This window comes from Enhydra lutris, unplaced genomic scaffold (genome assembly GCF_002288905.1).
Source record: "Enhydra lutris kenyoni isolate GAN:26980312 unplaced genomic scaffold, ASM228890v2 scaffoldscaffold27, whole genome shotgun sequence".
Taxonomy (NCBI): domain Eukaryota; kingdom Metazoa; phylum Chordata; class Mammalia; order Carnivora; family Mustelidae; genus Enhydra; species Enhydra lutris.
This window is the reverse complement of record NW_019154111.1, coordinates 18,836,746-18,861,373: the sequence shown is the minus strand read 5'-3', so window position 1 is coordinate 18,861,373 and position 24,628 is coordinate 18,836,746. Positions and strand designations below refer to the sequence as shown.

At 40.0% G+C, this 24,628-nt stretch overlaps 1 protein-coding gene across 5 annotated transcripts in view; it reads right to left on the bottom strand.

Moving 5' to 3' along the window:
* The window catches only part of LOC111151929 (calcium dependent secretion activator 2), a 532,957-nt gene that overhangs the window by 39,855 nt on the left and 468,474 nt on the right, over positions 1–24,628 (bottom strand). For 2 of the 5 annotated variants that reach the window (XM_022510145.1, XM_022510146.1), the window contains exons 21-25: positions 22,604–22,745; positions 22,359–22,478; positions 17,584–17,739; positions 15,886–16,033; positions 9,502–9,576 (exon numbers count right to left, since the gene is read on the bottom strand). In XM_022510145.1, coding sequence (XP_022365853.1) covers positions 9,502–9,576; positions 15,886–16,033; positions 17,584–17,739; positions 22,359–22,478; positions 22,604–22,745 — 641 coding nt within the window. Of the gene's footprint in view, positions 1–9,501; positions 9,577–15,171; positions 15,187–15,885; positions 16,034–17,583; positions 17,740–22,358; positions 22,479–22,603; positions 22,746–24,628 lie in introns of all 5 variants that reach the window. The other 3 variants (XM_022510148.1, XM_022510149.1, XM_022510147.1) reach the window with 2 other exon arrangements.

Here is a 24,628-nt window from a genome sequence, read left to right as displayed (position 1 = left end):
GTGTAATCAGATTCCTTTCTATCAAAGATCACTTGACCACTCCCCAACTTTTTCTGTCTACAGGAGAGGCTGAATCAAAATGACCAGATAATGGAAGGAATGTGTAATATCCGAGGCTCCTGTGACCCTGCGACCAAATCCCACATTAGTTAACAGGCACTTATCGAGCAGTTCTAATGAGGACATACAAGGATCAAATCTGCTTTCAGAGGCTTACGAAGCACTTGGAGATCTAAAACATACGAACACTCTGTAGGCTATGATGGAAAGAGCACTAGAGTGAGCTTAATATAAGCTCCTGATTCCACACTACTATGTGGGCTCAGGCCAACCACAGCACCAATCAGTTCTTCTATCAGTTAAATAGTGTGTGTGTGTGTGTGTGTGTGTGTATGTGTGCGTGTGTGTGTACTGCAAGTGGCATGGAATTAAAATTTGTCTCACAAGTGTTTTACATTTCTTTTTAAAAAATATTTTTTTTTAAAATATAGGCATAGAGAGAGACATAGGCAGAGAGAGAGGAGGAAGCAGGCTCCCCACTGAGCAGAGAGCCCAATGTGGGGCTCTATCCCAGGACCCGGGGATCACGACCTGAGTCGAAGGCAGAGCCTTTAACCCACTGACTCACCCAGGAGCCCCGTGTTTTACATTTCTACAATTTTATATTTCTCTGCAGTTAAAATTAAGATGTGTATATCATAATATGATTAAAAATGTGGAGAATTATATTTCATTGAGTGGAAACACTAAGATCTGGCACTAAGAAATTAGTAGGAATCTACTGCTGTGTATCTTTCCTCTTTAGAACTAAAATAATACGCACTATTGACAAATTACATACTCCCAAAGGGAAAATACTGACAAGGTTTTTTAAATACGAAAAGGGAAATTAACGAAGGCTGGTTTTTGTTCACATAGCAGCTTCTTCAACAAAGTGATAATAGTTCCAGGGACAGAGCTTATTGGTCTCTGGTGACCAGAGAACTCACTGAGAGTGCACAGGAGATAATCTTTTCTCTGTGGCTGGTCAATTACTGCAAAATAGTTTATGCAAAAGAAACAAAAACTTCCCTATAGGTTTCTCCATCACATCATGTGCGAAATGATGTAAGAACACAGAAACAAAAGCACGCGAACGGCTGACTAAAATCGTATTTTTAAAGAATGAAAACTATGTGTGGCTCGTTAGTTATCCTAAGGGATACAAACAGCAAAAACCACAAAATTACAAATTGCTCACAACTAAAAGTCAATTTAGCGCTTTCTTCCTGCCCATTAGGATTTCTTACCAGTCACAGCTGGCTAACTCAACTTGATGTGGTTTGCGAAGACCCAGAAGACCAATACCCTAGGGCTAGGTCAGACCAGAGGAAGGGAATTCCAAACTTAATGGCCCTCTGTGGAAAATGCCTCATCTCTTCTAACTCAAACCTTGAGAGTCAGTGTGTGCTGGGTGATCTCATTTGCCACGAGGAGAGAGACAATTGCTATGGTTACCAGACTACCTGAGCCAGGGAAGGCTCTAGCACAGCACCTGGATCTTGGTGCCCTCAAGTGAGTATGTGTGTACACACGTAAGTGGTGCTGAGGGACCAGGCAAGGTAGAGGCCAGAACCCTGTGGCTGGAGTTAGAGGGTCTTAGTTCAATCGCAGCCCTGACCTGACAATCTGAATCTCTGGCCCCAGGGCGATGGTGAAACCTTGAGCTTCTTTCGTGTTAGCACATTCATCCGTCGAAGGGGGAAAACGACAGCCATCCTATCTGTCTTACCAGGGATCAGTGAAGCTCAGTTGGGAGGATTTGTGTGAAAGGACTGTGAAAACGGCAAAATACTAAAGAAATGTGAAGAATTACTATTACCCATATGATTAGCTAAATCACTATCCATTATATAGGTCTAACAATCTATGTATGTTAAGTCACAAATTCGTGGGGAAAGCCTTGGGATTGCTTAGTGATGAGGAGTAATAATGAGTTTGGCTACTGGCGAATGGGTCTAGTTCAATAAAAGAAACCTACTGAGGTAGAAGAGAGTTGAAGATGTAAATCAAAGACCTGCATTCAAGTTCCACCTGCTTCAGGGCTGTGGGGTTCACAGCACGGGAAGGTGGCTTTGAACACGGGGGGTCTGGCTCCAAAGCTCATGTTCTTTACCATTAGGGGGACACAGTTGTAAGCATCAAATGAAGTGAGTCATGTGCCCAACCTATTTGTACTCAGTAATGTCATTTTGTTATTATTGAGGCCCTAATGTGGGAAAGGAAGACAATACGAATCTTCGATCTTTCCTTCCAGGAACACGCAAACGAGCGAGAGAGACAGACATGTACGCTACCGGTCATGACAGGAAGCAAGTTTGAAGGGCCAGTAAAGATGGGCAAACAGGGTGACTGAAATGCGAGTAGGGAAGGCATGACTTCTAACTGGACATGTTGGTAAGCTCCCAGGTGGCCCAGGAGCTGATGGGCTTCAGGATGGCAGAAATGGAGGGGATAAAGGGACACTCAGGGGAGCCTACTGGTGGGCGGCTTTAGGGCAAAAGTCCCCCACAGTAGCAGCCGCAGCCCGTCTGGCTCACCTTCTCTTGCGAGCACCTACCAGCTCCGGGTTGTATCCATGTAGGTCCTACACAAGGACCGGTGGGCTGCTGCCCCTGTGTCACAACATTCTTTGCCTCCATTTTAACAGTAGCGGAGAGCCTCTCCTTGAGTCCCTCCCCACCCCACAAGGTCCCTGGGGAGGCATAACCCGGGGGGGACCCTGTGCTTACATGGCAGTGAACTGTGTCTGTACCCCTGGGATCAAGCAGCTGAGCCATACCATTCCTTCAGGAAGACTGTCTTTGTGAGATTTCTCCCAGGCACACGTGGCAGAAGAGTGGTCTTAAAAACCAAACTCTATTAAAGTCAAGATTGACTAATAATGATATATTTTCCATCTGGCTGTTAATTGCACAAAACAGCAAGATTCCAAAGAAATCCAGTTAAACGCTGGGTTTAGTTGTTGTGTCTTTAACTGCTTCCTGTGAACTTTCTCAGTACAGCTCAGGGAGGATATAAATACTTAGGGGTTTGCCTTGTGCTCTCTGTTCTCCTGAGGGTGTCAGGTTGGAATGAAACACTGTAATCTCTTTGTTTCCCTGCTCTTTACTGTAGATGCCATTTACTGGGTTTGTTTGAATAATATTTAACACCTAAAGTCTGTCTGGGTAATTACCAACTTTACCCCACTATGCACACTCCCAAGGAAATTAAAGATGAAAAGCACTTTGAAATGATGAGTAGAATGAAACATGCAGTATGCCACAAGGCATGGCGGTTTCAATTTCCTGTTGAATTTTAACAGGGTATAAGATTCATTTTCCCACATGTATGGAAAGTAGACCACAAATTCTAAAACGTTACTGGGAGGATTCCAGCTATAGATCGGTGGGTTCCAAACACAGTTCCTGCTTTTTCAGTGGTGACACTTCACGAAGGGATATTTGCCTCATTTATACTGCAAGTTGTAACATCTTCCACAGAGAAGAGATTCATCCAAATAAGACTGATCGTGAAAAACTAAGTTCTTTCCCTTCCTTCTCTTTTTTCTTGGAGGGGAGGGTTAGTGGTGCTGGAGATATTAGCAGATGTTTTATATTTATTTGGTAAGATCAGAACTAGCAAGTATTGTTAAAAATCCACATGCATACCATGGACTGGAAAAAAACTAGGCTTCCTTCCCTGAATCAGAATCTTAATGCTATGATACAATGCAATTGTCCCTTCCTCGTTCACTTTTCTTTGAACCTTTGTTCCAACTGACTTCCAAAAGGTCTTTCCAGATTTTCTGTATGTGTTTGGGATGCATACTATTTGAATGCTTGCTTCAACAGCACATATACTAAAACTGGAGTGATACAGAGAACATTAGCATGCCCCTGCCCAAGGATGGATAGTATTTGACAGCAAATATTTATTTGTAACATACCTCATTCCACAAAGTATCTAAGACAACCTCCAAAAGGACACATCTAGCCTAGACACTGGTAAATTCTCCACACTCTTCTCCTTGTTCCTTTTTCCACTGCCCCACAAATAGAGTGATCTATAGTATTTTGTCTTTCCTTTCTCCTAGTGGCTCCTAATAATCCTTTTAAGCATTTAGTTGGTTTTGGACAGGTATCTCCTGAATATATACCCTTGATCTAAATGAGCAAATTTAATCAAATTACTTTAGGATGAATTGGAATCTAGGTAGTCAGGTGTGATGTATCCTCTGCCCATCTTATTCTTAAGAGAAATTTAGGGGAAAATATTCTAGGTTATCAGAAGGAATATACATATATGTCTGTATATGTTTACACATACCTCTATACCTATGAACTCAGTAAGGTAGTGTGTTCTCTTTCCAAAATCCCTTTGTGCAATAATTAAGGATTTAGTAGGTTGAATATATGACTATGCCCTTTTATTTCATACCCGGAATTTCCTGAGCCCCGTTAACCGGAGTGCGTCATGAGAATGGCCACGCTCTCATTCTCTGCTGTCAACCATTTCCCCTGATCTGTCCTTTCTCACAGCTCTCTCAGCTTTTCTTAAGCATCCTTCTGTTATATCCATTGAATTCCATTCTCTTCCAGCTGCCCACGCTGGTACCACAGCCTGTATGCCTCGGTGGGACGACTGTCAAAGAAGGGGCATGCGGGCTGGTGGGTACAACCCAGGTACAAAGGGGACACCAGAAGACTGGGAGGTGAAGCTCCCACTCTTTTCCTCTCCACTCTTGCTGCATTCTGTGTAGCGTGATGGAAAGATGACAGGCCTAGGGACCACGAAGGCCAGGTTCCCAGCTCCACAGCTACTGACCATGTGACCCAGGGCCTCTGTTTCCTCATCTGTGAACCACAGAACTGGACTCTGGGGTAAACTGGTTTACCCTGGGAGTTGCCTTGGGAGATGAGGCCCCACAGGCAGAGCTCTAGGCCTCCTTCCTCTCTTCACTTGGAGTAGCCTTGCACTGATCAATGTTATACTTTAGGGTGCTACCCAAGATATATTTAAGAACATTAAGTGCGTCTTCTAAGCTTTATAAAAATATTTGAAAAGTCCTTGCTAGAGGATCTCAGGGTTCCAACTCTAGCACTGTACGTGCCATGGGACTCTGGAACCTGGGGAGAAATGATGTGCGTCCCCAGAGCCTTCTATAAAGAAATGTACGTAAGGATTTTTGTTTTAGATTGACAAAAGGCTATAGATATTTTTTGTCATTTAATACTCATGCTTTTTTGATGAGGAAATGAAGTTGTGTAGGGAGACCCAGACGGTAACATGAAAGAACAGGACCAGAGTTCAGATCCTCCATCAATTCCACATTTTGGTCAACTAAATTATAAGGTAGTGATAAAAATGGCATTTTTGGTATCCTTTCCTTGGCAAGATTTAATGTTCCCACTATCATTTCCTTTCCTCGGTAAAATTATCTAAGTCCCTTTCTGGCTAGAAGCATCTTTACTTTTTTCCCTTTTAAGGTTGATTTTCAATTCTCCATAGGGTTTCGAGTTATGGCACATCTGCCTAAGAACAGCAGACAGTGACATAGAATCATTCCTAATGGTGAAATCTTATAATAGCCTTGATAGTTCAGTTCCATATACTTCCTCTGAATTCCAGACTCAACTATCTGATGGTCTCCTTGGCCTCCCCTCCTTCAGATATCAGTCAGCTCACTCTCCACATGTCCAGTATGACATTATGGTATTTCCCTCAAAATCTGTTCCTCTTCCAGGCACCCCGTCAGTCGATGGCTTCAACATGCACATTGTGCTTCCAGCCATACACCTGGGAGCGAGCTAGGTTTTCCCTTCTCTCCCCGTTACTAACCCTGGGGCTGCTGTAATAGGACACCCTAGTCTGGGTGACATACAAACACACTTGTATTTCTCACAGTTCTGGAGGCTGGGAAGTCCACAAACAAGAGGATGGTATATTTGGTGTCTGGTAAGAACCCCCTTCCTGATTTAGAGATGATGGCTTCTGGCCACATTTTTACATGGCAGAAGGAGTTAGGGAGCTCTATGGGGTGTTTTTTGTTTTTTTTTTTTTTAAATAAGGGCATTAAATCCTATTTATGAGGGTTCCATCCTCGTGACCTAATTGCCTCCCAGAGGCTCCACCTCCTAATACCATCACCTTTGGGGTTATTAGGTTTCAACATATGAATTTGGGTGGGGAGACACAAACATTCAGTCTACAGCACTCTTTAAACGTCTTCCGTGTCTTTGGGTTAGTCCACCAAAGACCAACAGAACACTCTCCACAGTACCTTCTCTATAATCCATTTGCTACAGGCAATCAGACGGATCTTCTTATAATGCAGATATGATTAATTCCTCACCTTTACTTGCTGCCTCCCAACCCTTCCACGGCTTCCCAATGTTCTGAGATGAAGACATTAGGTTCCTCAGGCCTGAAGTTGGGCTTTTCACCACGATTCCACTCTGCCTCTTAGGCACAGAGTTGGGAATCGTTAGTACACAAAATCAGAAGTGTGAAAGTCACAGAAATTTGTGGAATAAGCTCAAAAGAAGATGAAAGATGGAAACCGAAGGGCTACCAGCATTTAGGTACTAGGTGGAGAAAGGACACAGAGATGGAAAGACAAGTTCTTTTCTCAGCATGGAAATGTGCATGCAGTTGGGGCACATACTGCTGAGTGCTAAGTATGATCGAGAGCTCTGGCTTATTCTCTAATCATTTGTGAAGACGTGTGTAATAAGAGAGGATATGGAGGTGGGATTGAGGAGAGGAGGTAAAAAGAAGGAAGTATGCTTTCTAACTTAACCAAATGTAACAAACATATTCATCATGATGCACAGAATAACTAAAACGTGGGAAGAAACATTTGGGATACAACGCAAGTAATTCACTGTTCTACTCTATATTGAATTAATTATTATGCTAGGATAAAATAAAAATGTCTAGGATATGACTCTTGAAATCTGACAGGGTAAAACAGTAAATGTAGAAGTTGCCCATTTTAATTTTTAGAGTATTTTGCGTTCCGCTGATTTCCTAGACATCTAGAATCGGCATGTACATTGGGTTAGGAATCTGAAGCTCAGAAGTTTGGTTCCTGACTATCTTACTTAATTAGGTGTGTGGTCAGTTTAGTAGGCTACTGTGAGGATAATGTTTGTATCTGTGAATTAGGGTAAAACTGTCCATCCTATCGGAGTTTCACAGCTGGTACTTCATAAATATCCCCTTTTAAGATATCATTTCTCCAACAACAACAAAAATGCGAACATACTATCTTAGAGGGTTGTTTTGTTTTTAAATACGATAAACTGGAGTTTAAAGATCTTTCACATGATAGCCTGGATAGCGATTCATCAGAGCAATGTTTCCCAAAGTCCGACTCACTGAACCCTTACGTCAAAATTACCGTGGTGTTTGATTAAACATGTACCTTCCTGCTCCCCTTCTCAAACTTCTAATTCAGAATTGTTGCAAAGTAGGCATGGAATCCACATTTTAAATGGACCTCAAGTAATTTTTGGCTTGCTAACATTTAAGAATTGAATTATAGAGCCTTATTTTCTTTGTTTAATAAAATTTAAAAAAAACCCCACCATTTATTGTCATTTCCTATCTGCGTAAACTCTCCCTGAATGACTCACAGACAATGAAGGCACCAAGTTCACTTCATCTCACTTTAGTGCGCTGTCCGTGTAGTACGGCAAGCCGCTATGCTGGGCCCCTGGGAGGACGGAAACCTGCCCTGCTCTGCCTCTGGAGCTTTGTTCTCCAGTGGTTTCCCCCTCCTCCACCCACTGGATGCTTTCCCTGTTCAACTTTTCCCTTTCTACTTGTTGGTGGGTGTGTGTTGTATGTGAAGGGGCAGGTATTCTTGTGGGGGTAGAAGTCAAGAGAATGGGAACAAACTGGTGGGCTGGTGTTATGCTGAAATCTTCCTTGTGGCTATTTTCCATCTCAAGACTTGCTACCAAGGAATTTGGGAAATATACAAACAAACCCTCCCAAACCCTGAAGAATCCCCCTGACTCCAAAATCAAGTATAATCCCACCATCCAGAGAAGCTCTGCCAACTTTTTGGTGTTTAGCCTCTCTTTTCTCTATGTGATGCAAATTCAGATTTGCATTTCTAAATATTTCTATTTCTGAAATAGTTTCCATTTCTAAAATATTAAGCCTTTTTTTCACTTAATATTATATTATGAAGCCTTTCCTTTATCATTAATAGTCTTTGAAAGCATAGTTTCTTAGTATAGATGTTCCATAGTTCAATTTATCATTCCCTTCATGTTAGATATTAAAGTTATTTCCAATTTTTCATTAGAAGTAATGTGATCATATCAATGTATCTCTCTGAGTGCATCTCACTGTGCATCTCTCTGAGTCGGAAAAAAATGCAAAAATACTTGTTAGGTAGAAGGGTGTTAATGTACTTGATATAGTTCCAAACTATCTCTAGGAAGGCTGTAATGAGTTATACCACCGCAGACAGGAAGTGTGAGTGTCCCACCTCACCTTTTCTAAAACCAAGTGTTAGTTTAAAAACATCTATGCTAATTTGCTAGAGAAAGTGGTATGTTAATTGTAGTTTTTCTTCATTCCTTAAATGATGAGTGAGGTTTAACATTTTTCATGCCTCTTGGGCATCTCTGCTTTTTCTTTTCTAAATAACATGTCCTTCATTTATTAAATTGGGGGCATTTCTTCCTTTGCTTTTTTGTACGTTCTTCTGATTGTTTTATGAGGCCTGTCTGGGGGGGTTCTCTGGCCAAGCCTTGCAAAGAGCAAGGGCTCCATCTGCTCCTGTGAATGTGTCGCTGGACCACGCCTGTTCTGACTCCTCACCCTCCTGAGTTCCATTTTCTGTCTCTTTCCCCCAGACCCGGATCTTGAGGGTCAGCTCATGGTGGTCTGTTCCACCCTGGTGGGATTTTAAATAGTCTAATCATTCCATGGAATACTCATCGATGCTTCATCTCTACTTATACAATGACAGGCCATAACCTTCATCAGAGATATTTGGAGCATCAGATCGGAAACCGTGAGAGCCTCCCAGGAGTGGGGAACCTCAGACGGTCACCCTTCTCTGTCTGCCTGGGACCAGCTCTAGAGCCTCGGCATAGTCATCCCCATAAAGAGGCTACACTCAATGACCAGTGACAACTTGAATCAGCCAAACAGATAGACAAATAGCAAGAGAACATAAATGTGAACTAATAAGGTCTTACTGGGAGACAGAGTTATTTTTAAAAGCCAACAGCTGCAAGAAAGGCCCAGATGAACTGTAAACACAAAATCAAAGTTGCTGACAAACAGTGTCCACATTTTGTTCAGAACTCTTCTTGAAATCTGAACTTTTCTTGCACCTCTTTGTAAAACTATTTTTCCATTAGGTATTTAGAAACAGGAGACAGATTTTTCTAAAAATTCTCAGCAAAATGATTTTTGAGTCTGACTTAAAAAGATGAATAAATAATACATTACCTTTGAAACTAGCAGTGAAATGATTTCTTTTACAGCGTTGTCAATCAAATCATCTATTTTTGAATGGTATTGTTGCTGGATATTAAAAGACAAAGATGCATTAGTTGATGTAGACACAAAACATTTGTCCTAAGTCATAAATGCTTTAAAGCTCCTAGTTATCACATATCCGATTTACTTAAAATGATCATTTTGAACATCAGAAGAACAAAACCTTGAAAACGATCCACCCAATCAACACTTTTTACATTGTGGCTCGGAAATTTTCCCATGTGCACTGTTGAGTTAAGCAGCTAATGGGGTTATTATATAGCTGAATTGGGTTCTTATTCTTATTCAGGCAGAGGAATGTGAAGGATACTTTTTGTCTTCTCCTCTATAATTAAGGTGGCCGTGTATTTTTCTAAAGGGTTGGTTTAGCTGGAGAAGCAAAAAGACTAGAAAAAGATTTAATTAATACAGCATTTCATGTCTGACAACTCTCATTCACAAGTTATTTTAAATGTGCTCTAGAAATAAAATGAGCTCCCAATTGTTCAGTCTAAAAGGACCGTTTTTGTCAGGGCGGGGAGCAGCAGTTTATACAATCCTTAGATATGCTCAAGCAAGGGCAAAATTAAAATTTCATCAACAAAGGTGAATAGATGGTAACAAATTAATAAGCCATAAAAGGTATAATGAAACAGCACTCAGTCCCCACAGTTTTATCACTGCTTCCTCATGAAAAAGACGCCTTCAAGTAAATATAAAAAAGATGTATTTAAAATAAACCTGAAAGGCTCCTTTTCTGCTCTTAGAGAATACGAGAGAATTGCATTCTTAAATTAGCAGCAGCTTCGGCAGTGTGTGAAGGCACATTCATTTAAACAGTAATTCTTGCTTTAGAAGCATTTATCTGACAGCCGATTGTCCCCAATAGCCACTTCAGAGAAAATGTGACTTGTAAAGACTAACCCTATCTTGATGGTTCAAGGCTTCTCGGAATAGCTAACATAATGCATAGAGTAAAAGTACTCGGGTCAGTATAAACATTAGACCAACTTAACAGCTCCCAGATGAATGGTTTCCTAGGATGTAAGTTTTTGAAAGCGATTTTTTTCTTCTGAAAACATGTCTCAAAGTTTCCACACACAGCAAAACATCAGCGTAGGTCTGCTCTGGAATACACGGGAATGATTTCCCCCCCGTAGGCTCCGACCGTTACCAGCGGCTGTCTACCTGCACACACACAACAGGAAGCCCCGTTCTGGGGCATGGGAATTCTCTGCTCTGTGTGCGTGTGTGCTGACAAGTGGTCTAAAATCAATAGCACACACATCAGTGTGGAACTTTCTGGGCATGTATTTCACCTAGTGAAGGGAAACATTATGTGACTGTTTTCCTGAAAGACTTACTGATTCCCAAACTTGTGCTCCCCAGAGACGACTAGAAAAGAAACACAGAGCATGGATTTCTATTAGACTAGGGCCATGTCCTTTGCTTTTAGAACAGCTTGAAGGAAAAGGGGAGACAGTAAAGAAAAACCACAGAGTAGAGAAAGAGCCTGGAGGTCTGGCTGCTAGTGGAGGTGGCTGGGAAGCGTCCTCCAGACAAAGGTACCAGAAGTCCCGGGCTCCAGCCAGTTCTACAACTGACCTGGTATGAGGAGCTTATGCAAATGAGGTCTGCCCACCTCGCCCTCCCTGCTCCTCTCTCTTCATACACTTCTCTCTCCAAATCTGTGTCTGTGCAGCAGGAGGAAGTAAAATACCAGACTGAGGCTCCTCTTTGGGGTAGAATAGAGGTGATGGGCTCCAAGCTTCTCACTTCCCTCTTCCATGGAAAGTGCTACAGAACATACACGGATCAAGGTGCCCAGACCTCTGAGCGATTCCATGTTCTTAAATATGTACTCGATATGTTCAGTGTTTATCTGTATTTGCCATAGGTTTCATTTCTTAAAAGATTTTATTTTTAAGTAATCTCTGGACTCAATATGGGGCTCAAACTTAGATCAAGATCAAGATCAAGAGTTGCATGCTCTGCTGACAGAGCCAGCCGGGTGGCCCTGCCCTATGTTCATTTTTTAACTCGAGAGTAATCAAATGTCATCAAAAGCCTATTGGATATAAAACTGTAGAGCTTCTACATTTTAAACTTTTGGACTGGATCAATTTGGACATATCCTAAAATCAAGAGATGAGCCACTGAAGAGGTTCCTTCGACCCTTTTTAACAAAAGGCAGGGAAAGGCATGGACCCCAGGAACCATCACATTTTCCTATAATATACACCTTTAGACTGCTGTTTTCTTTGACGCCTGATCTGGCCAAAAGCAGTGAGAAGAGAAGGAGGGAGGGAGGGAGTGGAGAGGGGAACAGGGAAAGAGGAGGAAAGGGATAGAGAGAGAAATGCAAAAAATTAAAAAGGTAGAAAAGTATACTAAATGCACCACCCAAGGGGCAAACCCAAATAGCATAAGGTTTGTTAGGTTTTTACAATATGAGATTTTACTGTTGTTGACTTATCTGATTTGCTGGGACTTTCACTAATGTTAAAATTGCCCAGAACTTCCAGAATCTGTCCTAGCTGCACAGTCAGTGGAGATGGTCTGGAAGCACTGTGGGTGGGAGTGGCCAGCTAGCCTCAGAATTCATATTTCATACGTACATTCTGCAAAGAGAACAGCTCACATATGCCACACAGAGATGATAGAAGGTTAGCTAGAACAAGTTATAGCTTCCAAAGACAAACACAGACACACCAAAAGAGATCAGAGAAGAAAAGACTTTATTTGCATAGATATTTACATTACCTTACCTGAAATTGGTATATTTTATTTAGATTAACAGATCTAATTTTTGATAAAAATCTGCAAAGGTTTTTTGTCTGATAAAAACCCATAAAATTTCTATCAGAATATTTCAAGCCAGGTTGATAATCCTACATACCAGGGCTTTGGCAAATCACAGCCCATTTCTTTGACTAATTCTTCCTACATCTGCCCCCAAAAGTAAAGTGTATGTGCTCCTCCAGCAGCGGATGCTGACTTTAGATCACGATTAACCTTTAAGGAGTTTGCACTTCATGGAGTCCAGGGAATTCAGAGATCAAACACGGGTCTGAAATCCTGGTGCCCCTACACTCATGTACTTATCCTCATCTCCCCTGACTGTTGCTAATGTAAACACTCCAGAAACGAAGGCTGGCCAGATGCCAGTACAATCCAGCATTCTTAAAAGATTTTGGTCCTTCTCTTGGGAAGAACTTTAAAGGTACTGGATTGTCAGTTCTGGAAATGGAAGCATTCTACTGTAGGTGAGAACAAATCCTACACAAGGAGCCCCCATTAACGTACTTCCATCCTCAATGGATGGGCCATTGGGTGTGGGGGCATCTAAGTGAGACCCATGCAGTTGGGAGAGAACAATGATTTCTAAACATGGGTGGTTTTGTGGTCCCAACATCTGTCCCTGAGGAACTGGCCTGAGACTGCTGACTCATTACACACAGCTGGCACACAAGCAGATCATTCGCTCACTAATGACTCCATTAAATACCATTCCGGGCTGCGGTTGAGCACATTTTCCTCAGGTGCCATGTGAGAAAACAGAATCTTAACTCAGGAGCACAGAAGGGGCTGCCTTGTGGAAAAGGAGTTGAGAAGGCTTCATCTCAGCAATGACATGTAACAAATTTACTGAAGACGTTGGAGAGAGAATTCCATAAAATTCAGAAAACTATCCCTACTGGGTTTATCTATAGAAGCATATATTTTACAAGGTTCCAAATTGTGTAATAATCTAGTTTTTAATTTGTTGCTTACTACAGGATGAGGTCACTGGCTCATCTCTGCATGTAATATATTTGCTAATTTGCCTCAATTCCAAAACTTATCTCAAGCACAGAGAGGGAAAGCCTGTGCAGTTATGTGGGCGTATTTATTGGTGATTAAAAGCAAAGTATAAAGTCCTTCTTTTGCACTGAAATTCTTGCTAACCACTTTTCACAGTTGCTAATGGGTTTTACACCTGCACATTTTGAATTATATTAATTGTGTGAAAGTTGTGGGGAACTAATTGTCTCTGGTGAGAAGGTACAGGTGTGAATATAATGAATAGTAGCAGATTACTTTTCAAAGCCATTTACCTATTAATATAAAAAACCATTTGACAATGCAACAATGTTTTGTCGTGTGTGTGTGCCTGTTTTTCTTTTGAGGTACTATCGAGAGTTGTTTCTTACAGGGGAGGATTTTTAAAGTGGTGACAAGAAATCAGTCTGGTCATTCAAGCACTACTTACTAAGTGCATATTATGTGTCAGGTACTGCCATGTATGTTAAAATAGATGGATAAATCCAGTATCAATGGGAAGAGGCAAAGATGATCTTATAAACCTGATAAGAAATGGATGGATTTATGGAGAGACTTAAGACAATATTTCTGAGTAGACCATCAAAGACTTACATCTGGATATTGAAAAACATGAAAAGGGAGAGAGATGAGCCATTGATATCCAAGCCAGCTGCCTCTTCAGATGACTAGAGGCAATAAATCATGTTGTAGGCATTCACAGAATGATAATTATTGAACATTCTATAACACGTATCAGTTACTTAATATATATGTAAGGTTGTATGCTACGGTATTAGAAATACATCTTTTCCCCTTGAATTGCTCAAAGAATGAAATATGTGTGCATTTGCATAAATTATGGCCAAATAGCTAATGTCTACATCTGGTTAGAGAAGTATGACATTCACAAATAATGGGCCTCTTACCCTCTTTCAGAGCTACCTAGCCCTTCTGCTTGGATGAGAGTTGTCAGCCCAGTAGAGTCACCCTGAGTGTCTTACAGTGTCTTACTATAAGACTTATAAGATTTAACATATCCATAGAGCACAAAAACATTATAACATATCAAAACACATATATAAGACAGGTAAGTATATATAATATCCAGTTTATTTAATATGCATAAAATTTTTCATATCACGTTCCTCTGAGGTTCTGGGTGGTAATTCAAGACAATTTTGTTCTCTCAGGAGAAGAAAGGCTCCTGACATAAAGGTCTGCCTCTTCCCCATCTCTGAGAATGATTACATCCCAGGCCACGAATGGGAAGAAAGAGTGTATCACTGGTGGGCATGTACCTTATTGAGATCCACAACTGGGGACTTCTGCATGAAGTGGCCTTAGGAATGGTCTCCTGGTCCTCACATTTAGAGGTACCCAAATAGTATATATTTGCCATCCAGAGCTCCAAATTTTTCTAGTATTGTTGAAAGTATATACTATAGGTATATGCATCTTGAAAATATTAATAATCATACTGCTTCTGAATTTGTTTAAAGGAAGGTGAGTTCATTTTGTTTTAAATAATTTTATCCTTAAAAAAAATCTAAGAGCAGTTTGCAGATCCTGCAGCCTAACAGGGAAGAAACATTTCCCTGGCATTATTTAGGGCATAAGTATTTATACGTGTTTTTTTTTATACGTGTTTTAATGTATCTCTGGGTATTGCTATGCTATAATAAGCTATTAGTGTTATATACATACATGGAAAACATAAATCTGAAAATGGAATTAATTATATTAATTTGAAAAGATGAAAATAAAAAGGGCACATTTACACAAATAATAAATCAAATAAAAGTGTGTTTTTACAAAAAAAAAAAAAAAAAGACTTACCCATTGACTACCAAACTGGATCATGCCATGGAGAAAAAAAAAAGGACGATGAACATAGGGGAAGAGTAAAGAAATGATGAAACAGTAATTACAATGAACAAAATGTCAACTTAAACAGATAATCTAAGAAAAATTGATCCACTTTCACCCAATCAACACTCTTAACAAAAATAAATCATGGGGTAAAGTAAGCTGTGTTTCTGAATATAGAACTGAACAAAACATGAATCAAAGTAAAAAAAAAATGGGACATTTATTTAAAAAAAAACAAGTAATTCTTTTTAGTACATTTCTACTTGATCTTTAAAACACGGAAACTTTTGTGTAAATAAAAATATTTCATGTGCTATTTTCTGTGCCTTGTGTTTTGAATGCAAACTCCGGGTACTCTAGATTTGTCTAAACAAAGCAGGTAGCTTTCCAGCTTTCTTATTTGCTTGTGAAAGCGAGGTTTATGTAAATACACAACACCTAAGCTGTTAAAAGCCTCAATGGACACTTGTAAAATTTAGGGCAGTCTTCATATAAGACAGAAGAAACTGACATGAGCCAAGGGATAAAGGGCCTTCCATTATTACAGTCAAGAAAAGCTCAAACACCTCTATCGAAGGACTTGGATCTTTTCATCTAATCAAGCGAGAGACTTCCGCAATCGGCCTCCAGCACCCTCCTCTGTCAGGGTACCTATCCGTACCTGACACTTAGTTCACTCACCTCTTGTCCTCCATCCAGGGCACAAAGCTTGGTGCTTTGCTTTTTGGCATCGACTAATACATTAAACATTGTACACACGGAAGCCGGGATGCGCAACTCGGTGGTTTTGCTTGCCTTTTGCAGCTTGGCTTGGAACGCAGTTCTTGTTCTAGTCATTAAAACACGAATTTGGAGTAAGAAATTCGGAAATAACGTCTCACCTGTTTAGTAAACGTGAAATCAACACTACAAGATGCTGATTTAACACATGCAAATAAGGAGTGTGGCATTGCTTGGGAGCGAGGGGCTGGGATGCTCTTCTTGTCTCAGGTGTCTCATGTAAAAGATCAGGGAGCTATTTTATATTAAACAGCTTTTGCAGTCATGCAGACAGTATCTCTACCCAAAGGAAGCTATTCATTAGAGCTAGTGTAAAAATTTTTACGGAAACATCTCTTAGTTTTACTTAACTGCCTGAATTAATTTCCAAGTATAAAAACCACTTGCGGGGCGCCTGGGAGGCTCAGTGGGTTAAAGCCTCTGCCTTGGATCAGGTCATGATCCAGGAGTCCTGGGCTCTCTGCTCAGCAGGGAGCCTGCTTCCCCCTTTCTCTCTGCCTGCCTCTCTGCCTACTTGTGATCTCTCTGTCAAATAAATAAATAAAATCTTAAAAAAAACAAAAAACAAAAAACACTTGTTTTTCCGCATTAAAGCAGAATAAATCTGAACAAGGGTTTACCAAATTTTAAAGAAAGTACAAGTCTGGAAAACTCTAAAACATAATTAATGTACAATAGAGAATGTATAATTCTTTTGTGTCCCTTAGGTTTTCTTTCAAATACCCAAAGTTGTAGGTAGGTGTTTGAAAGAAAGTGTGTTGCAATTGTTTTTGTGAAAGTAGCCAAAGAACACCCACGGATTTGAGACATTAGAATCGCATATGACAATAATGATATTTTTAAAACATTAGAAATCTAATTGGTGGCCTTGCTTTAGGAAGCCATTAAAAAGACAGGATTTTTCTTAATTTTGAAGAATTCAGGATTATTCAGTTGCTCCAAGCAATGTTTATTCCAATACGCTGCCCACATCATTCTGTACCTATCATGAACGAGGGCAATGGGAAAAACACTGCTTGGCTAATTAGAGATTCAGTGCTGATTTTCTAAGAACTATTAAAGAAAATGAAAGCACTTTTGGAGAAATTCAAAGCCTCATAACTTATTTCTGGTTCAGTTCTGAAGACTATAACTGGATAGTTGGAGCTCATTCGATGTGCGAAGGGAATACCAGAAAACAGAACCATTGATGGCGCGGTTCATAATCCGGGTTTGCCATGCCATTTCACAGCAGACACTGCGCATAATGCATCAAGTATTTAACAGATCTTTTCCATATAACTCAGCAAGTACTGCCTCGGGAATTGAAAGCACAGTATTCCCAGAGAGACAACCATAAGCACCACAGAAATGATTAATATAGTATGGATGTTACTGATGAATGCAATGTGAGAAGGTGTGTTTAAAAAAGTTTCATGCCAATTTTATCAGTTACAGGAGGCCCCAGGATTTAGGTCTGAGAACCCAATGTTCATTAAATTGTGCAGTGGTAGTACATATCGAAACCTTCCCTTGCGACAACTAAATAACAGGTACTCGGCGAAAAGTGCTCCTCTGGGTGCTGGTGTACAAAGCAGCAACGTGAAAACACAGGTCTACCTTTTGACACAGGCCTCTATCATATCACTGGCCATTAGTTTAAGTCTTTGCTCTAAGTGGTGGGCAAATTCTTGTTCTGGCCAGTGCAGATCAAAGACAAACATTTGCAGGGCATCGAGTTTCCAAAAAAGGTCTTCTGATGTTGCTGAGCCATTGCTAGAAGAAAAAGGAAACATGAAGAACATCGTGAACTTCCACTGTTCGCTGTGACGATCGCCAACACACTGTTTTTTGCCTTTCTGTATCAATTGCCATTAATGAAAAAATATCACATAAAATCTCTAATAATTGGCCATTTCTTTATTCAACCTTCTGAATCTCTTCCTTTTCACTTCTTAATGAATACACGGTGAGGCAAAAAAAAAAAAAAAGCAAATAGAAATGAATATAGTAAGGTTTCATAAAAGGGGTAGAATGTAGAAGGGTACTTGACTAAGGAAAAGAAATCAAATTGTACACAGAAGAACAAACATGTTAAATGCTTTTTACCAATCTATAGGATACAGATAAATACAGAAGTATTTCTTCCTGGAAATTCAAAGAGTGTGTTTTACGTAAGAAAGTCCATCTGACTGCCACCAGGAGATTCACTCCTTCGTGCACACACGTGCCTCTGTCCTCACAGCACCTTCTGTCCATCTGCAGACTGAAAACTGTACAGATCTCAGATCTCTCAAGGACAGGGGAAGTGGAGTAACAAGCTGAGGAGGGAAGCAAATCTCAGGCCCACTTTGAAATGCTTCGTGACTTTTCTAGCTCGTAAGGAAACCGAATAGTACAACACACAGCCTAGCAAGGAAATGATATCCAGGGTGCTCGGAAGCCGGAACACGGTCATATATTTCAGGTCATTCCATCTGTCTAGCTAGGGGCCTGTGGCAAAATCACTCTAGGGGACTAAAGTTTCATACCGTGCGTGAAGGTAATTTGTAGCAAGATACATATAATATTTGGGCAGAGGATAATAACTACTGCTTTCCATTATGCAAGTAGAGAGCCTAATAGGGAAACAGAAGTTTTGAAAGTAAAATAATCCTATGTTCAAACACACTGAAACTTAATAGTAAAAGAGAACAAAAGGAGAAAAAGGGGCTGTGTGATTCAGTTCTCCTCAGCTTGCCTGTAAGTGCTTAGCATAGACTAACCTAAAAATTGTATTGTTAGTATGCAAAAGAAAAAATAGATTAAATAATTTATCACGAGAGCACAGTGGAAAACTTTCATAAAAATAAAATTCTTTTAAAAAAAATTCTTTAAATACCTACTTTGTTTAGCCAAATATATCTTGATTAGTGGCTTAAAAAACAGCTCCTTCCCTGGCTAATTAAATGTGTACTTCCCTCCCCCACCTCTACACCTCAGTATCTTTCCTGCATCACCAACCTCCTTTGTATTCCTCCTCCCATTCTGCCAGTAACTCCTCATGGTCTCCTTGCCTAGCCAAGATGTGCTCAGAGTCCACTTCTCAAAGGACCATCCACAGCTCCTTACTCGTATCTCGTAACTTTAAAAATCAGTGCCCCCAAGGTACCATTAAACAAAGGAAATAGTCAATACCATGTTGACGCTGCTGTAAAATGTCAGAAAAAAACACATTTATTTTTCCCTTTTGCCACATATATAATAAAAATCAGAGGGAAAAAAATGTCCAGGCAAAATCCTCTTATATGTCCATAGTGTTCAATGTGGTAAATTAGAGAACCTATATTTTAAGAGTAACTGAACCTAATTAGTTAAAAAAGCAAATCTACTAATAATTTTTTATTTTGGAGAAGGAGAAGGTCGCTATTTGAAGCAGGTATGTATTCTTAATAACATAACAAAACAATAAAAACCATCATCAGAACATAAACCTGAAATAGTGAAGATGGAATTTGATTGAAAATGGGCTTTTGTAACATGACCATTAAGTCTTCACAGAGAGAATGGATATATGTTTCTTTTGTTTTTGGATGCTATGGAATGATAAATGTGCTTAATTAGGAATGTAATTAAGGTAATAAGTGTTTGTTATAATTAAATGGATAAAAAAAGTAAATAGGTTTTCTGTTGAGCTGGAATTTATAACTTTCAATTTACTCAGAAATTTTCATCTTTAAAATTACTTTTAATCACTGACCTATGCAGAAAGTATTATTAACAGATTAAAGAACTCAAATGTGAATAATGGATCCTGAGATAACTTCCTAAAATGCCAGTAGGAAAGTTATCTTATTGATATCTACTTTTAGAGCTAAAGAACAAAAATAACAAAAAACAAAAAACTGTGAGGGAAGAAATGGAGAAGCACCTCGTAAGGTGATACTGATATATAGGTAGGAATTTACCTTTAAAGCCGTGGTTATGTTCTATTTTTAATTCCTTACATATGAAACAGACTATTTATTTATTTATTTATGTTTTGCAATTTAATGCTTTATAACAAAAGTTCAAAAAACTAAGGATGCCTGGCTGGTTCAGCCAGTGGAGCAGGAGACCCCTGATCTTGGGGTTATGGGTTCAAGCCTTGCATTGGGGTTAGAGATTACTTAAAAATAATAAAAATAAAATCTTTAGCAAAAAAAAAAACCCACTCAGAACCCCAAAAAACTAGTGATTACATCATAGCACTATAAGTAATTTTGAGCACCCTGATGAAGAGCCTAATGTTGATAATCTTAGCAGGTAAAGATAACAGTGATTAATTTGTAAAACATGTTTTTTATTTACTCAGAATGATGAACGTATGAGCACTTTATTTACAAAGCCATACTCTGTCACGATTCCTGTCCTGAGATGCGGGTCATTTTAAGATAGGGCTCCCAACAAATAAGATTCAGGCTTCACACATACCTCAAAGCCAAAAAATGACCCCCCAAAAATCTAAAGATCACAAGGTAATGCCCCCAATAATGTTTCTGGTTAAAATCAAGGGTGTTAAACAGATGAGGAATGAAGAAGGAGAGGAATTAAATTATAAAACAGTGTTAAGGAGCACAAAAACACATAAACTTAGAAAGATACATTATACTTCCCAGATAACTGCCAAACACACACAGAACATGACTCTATACACTAAAACTGCCCAAAGCATTTGCCTGAAAGAAAGAGATTCACATGTAACCTAACCTCCCGGTAACTACTGTGGGCACAGTGATGATGTTTAACTTGGAGAGATCTCGCTAAGCTATTTCGCAAGTTATTCTTGGTCTCTTTTTTCTTGAGGGTATGTAGCCTTGACTGGGAGCAGATTTACCAGTAGTGGGAGGACAGGCAGAAAGGATGCTGGGCAAGTTCTTAGCCAGTATATTCTCTGGAAGCTGAATACATGAATAAGTAGTGAGAGCTTTACAGTCCCCCAAACCTGGGTTCAAAGCTTGCCTCTGTCACTGACTTACTGTAGGACCTCGGGCAGGTTCTGTTTCTTAAGTTCTTTATGACTTAGTTTCCTTAATTGTAAAATGGGGACAATGACATTTACCTACCAGGGTTGTCGTGAGGCTTAACTGAGATAAAGGATTTGGCCCTTAACCTGGAATATAGTAAGTGCTTAATGAGTGGTAGCTATTTTTCTTCTTCTAATTATTATTTTTCCTAGCTGATGTCATATGAGACCTTGGGCAAAGCATGGACTATTATTGAGTTCATTTGATTGCTCTGAGGCTCATACATTTGAAAACTATACAGTTAGGAATAATGATGATTGATGATGTAATAATGATAAAAATCATAATGTAGCATAGGAGTAGTTTTTATTTATTGAGAGCCTGGGATGTGCCAGGCACTTTCCATTACTTTTTTTCTTCTTTATCCTCACAAGAATGTCTTTAAATTAGGTGTCATAACCTTTTTAGCACTGGGGAAACTGAGGCTAAGGAAGATTTAATGATTACTAAACTAGGACCTAAATTTGAATTTGAAAGCCTGTGTCCTTTTTGTTCTAGCGACTCTTAGTTACTGAATCTGCAATAGGTGGGCTGAATCACAGGGTGGAACTAACAGGTATGGATTTTATGATATAAAGATTATTTAAAAATAACAAAGTACATCAACTGATAGATGAAAGGACAACAGAGGAACTTGCTGGTGTTAGGAAATAAAGGACAATTACTTCTCTGGAACCTGAAATATTATTTAAAAGTACGACTAAGGGGGTGCCGGGGTGGCTCAGTGGGTTAGAGCCTCTGCCTTCAGCTCAGGTCATGATCCCAGGGTCCTGGGATAGAGCCCTGCATCGGGCTCTCTGCTCAGCAGGGAGCCTGCTACCCTCCCTTCCTCTCTCTCTGCCTGCCTCTCTGCCTGCTTGTGATCTCTGTCATATAAATAAATTAAAAAAAAGTACGACTAAGATAAAATAGAAAAACATATCCTTGACATGATTCTTAATGATGGTTTTCTACGTGTACAAGAGAAACTATGCGGGTAGTAACAAAGCTGAAGCCAACTACGGTTCCTAGACATACTGTTACCACAGCGATCGCCTGAACCATGGTATATTGTTTAGGCTTGAGTCTACAACCTGGGTCACAAAATGACCTCTCACCTGCAGATCACATATGAACTACATCAAACCAGTGAGTGGGGTTATTTTGTTTTTGTTTTTGTTTTATCTGTATCATTTATCATCAATTTGCTCAGCTTAGCTTTATAGCTTAAAAAACTCACACAACACTAAAACATAGGATTCCTCAACCAATGATGATAAATGGCATGCAATCTGAACACATGTGCACAGAACACAGCCCAGGCCATGCACTAGCTAACACACCACCAGGAAATAAGTGAGGGATACACACGTGGACTCATATAAAGGAGCCATCCACGAAGGAGTAGAAAAGCTAGGAATCTGTGGAAGATTAAGAGGCAGACTTGGAACTTTTGGAAGAGCTACATTGGGAAGACTGTTGGCGATATTCCTGTAAAGAAACAAACAACGTGGGAAGGGACCACCATAAGCAATAACTACAGATGGCCATGTGTAAAGTCATAAGGTCAGGACTGAAGAGACAGATGTTCTATGGACACTAGGCAAGATACCTACTTGACAGGCTGCCATGTCTCTTGCTCAAAACCTCTGTGAATTGACTGGGCGATGGAGGACTCCATGAGATCGACGTAGCGGACAACCAAGGGCACAAAGATTTCTTGCAAATGTTTGTGAAATTTTCCATTACACAAAAGTGCTGAAATAGTCAAGCAGAAACAGTGTTCGTCAGAGGGATCATATCAGGCATTTGGGAAACAGGGGTGAAAACACGTTTCCTGAAAGAGTTTGACACAGAAGAATGGGTATAAAATACAGATGATATCGGGTCTTGCTCCTCATGTTGAATATATCATGAAAGCTTATCAAGAAGTAAAATTAACCTCCTAGGTATGGCTGTCAACATGCAAACAGATTATATCTCTACAAAATCTTCCTGGCAGGTGGGATGTCTTTACTTTCTAAGAGGTTTAACACATGAGGCACATGACCACTTGCTAGAGACTCAACGGAGCTGCTGGATACCCTGAAGGTCTTGACACATGTAAATAGAGTAATAAAGAGAGTTACAATCCCTGGGCTAGATGGTATGTCACGGGAGAGCTAAACCCATTCAATTCTAAGAGCTAAGCTTGATGAATTCTAAGAGATACACTTATTTAATGCAGCAGCAGGATGACTGTGGCTTTGGGACTACCTATTCAGATTCATGAACTTTTCAGTTATTTGTAGATTTTCTTGTTAGTCTTCCAATTTTCTACATGTATCTTTCAAAACAGCATATCATATGCATTTTTTGGGTGTCCATTTGTCTTTAATGAAATACACTGTGGGACATCCTACCTAAAGCAGTTGTGGAAGTCTTGGAATTTGTGCTATTGGGATAGGACTATCAAATAGGTAGGTAATAGTTAAGGTGCACCTCCTTATACCAGAAAGTGGGTGCTTTCTATGCCCAGGATGCAATTTCATTAGAAAAAATTCAGTGCTAGCTATAGACTGTGTCACACCCACCCACCCCCCTGCCAAATTTATATGTTGAAATTCCAACATCCAATGTGATGGTGGGGCCCTTGAAGGGAAATTAGGTCATGGGGGCAGAGTCCTCATGAACAGGATTAGTGCTCTCATAAAAGAGATCTCAGAGAGATCCCGCACCCTTTCACCATGTGAGCACCCAGTAAGAAGACGGCCATCTGTGAAACAAGCTCTCACCAGATACCAAATCTGTGGGCACCTTGATGTTGGACTTTTCAGCCTCCAGAACTGTGAGAAATAAACTTGTAGTTTATAAGCTACCCAGTCTCTAGTATTGTGTTATAACAGACTGAACAGACCAAGACAGTCAGTATGTGTCTAAGCTGTACCATGAAAGAATAGAGAATCTGTAGGAAAACACTAAGTAATGTTAAGTAATATTCAATAAGTCATTTGTAACTTTTTAGATGATAGTACATATTTGTTTCTCAAGTGAACATATCTTAAACCCAGCTGTAATTTTTTTGGACTCTCAAAGTGAGAACAGGTTCATGTAAAAATATACATCATGGCTGGGAAAGGTATTTCTGAAGAGATGGTATTTTAATTGAGCCTAAGTGACAGGGTAGCCATTCACAGGCGATTTGGAGGAAAGATCTCCAAGCAGAGGAAATAGCTAGTACGAAAGTTCCAGGCAGGGAACAAGCTGGTGTACTTCCAGAAGGACGAGAAAGCCAGTGTGGCAGGAGTAGAGTGAGAGAGGGGAGAGAACAGTCCAAGATTATGTCCAGAGAGTAGGACATGGTGAGAAGTATGGGGTTTTACTGAGTACAAAGGGAAGCATCATTATGTTTAGTATTATTAAGCACAGGAGTGCCATGATATAAATTATTTCTTGCTGCTGTGTGGAAAATGGAGTAGGTGACCAAGGGCGTAAGCCCAGGAGATGGTTCGTGCTCAGTGCTTGATGGCAATAGACCAGGTAAAGGATGATGAGGATGATGATGACGGTGACGGTGACCTGGATTAAGGTAGCAGAGGCGGAAGATGGGGAAAAGTCTCTCAGGGATCCCATTCACTTTTATGACTCGGAATTGCTGTATA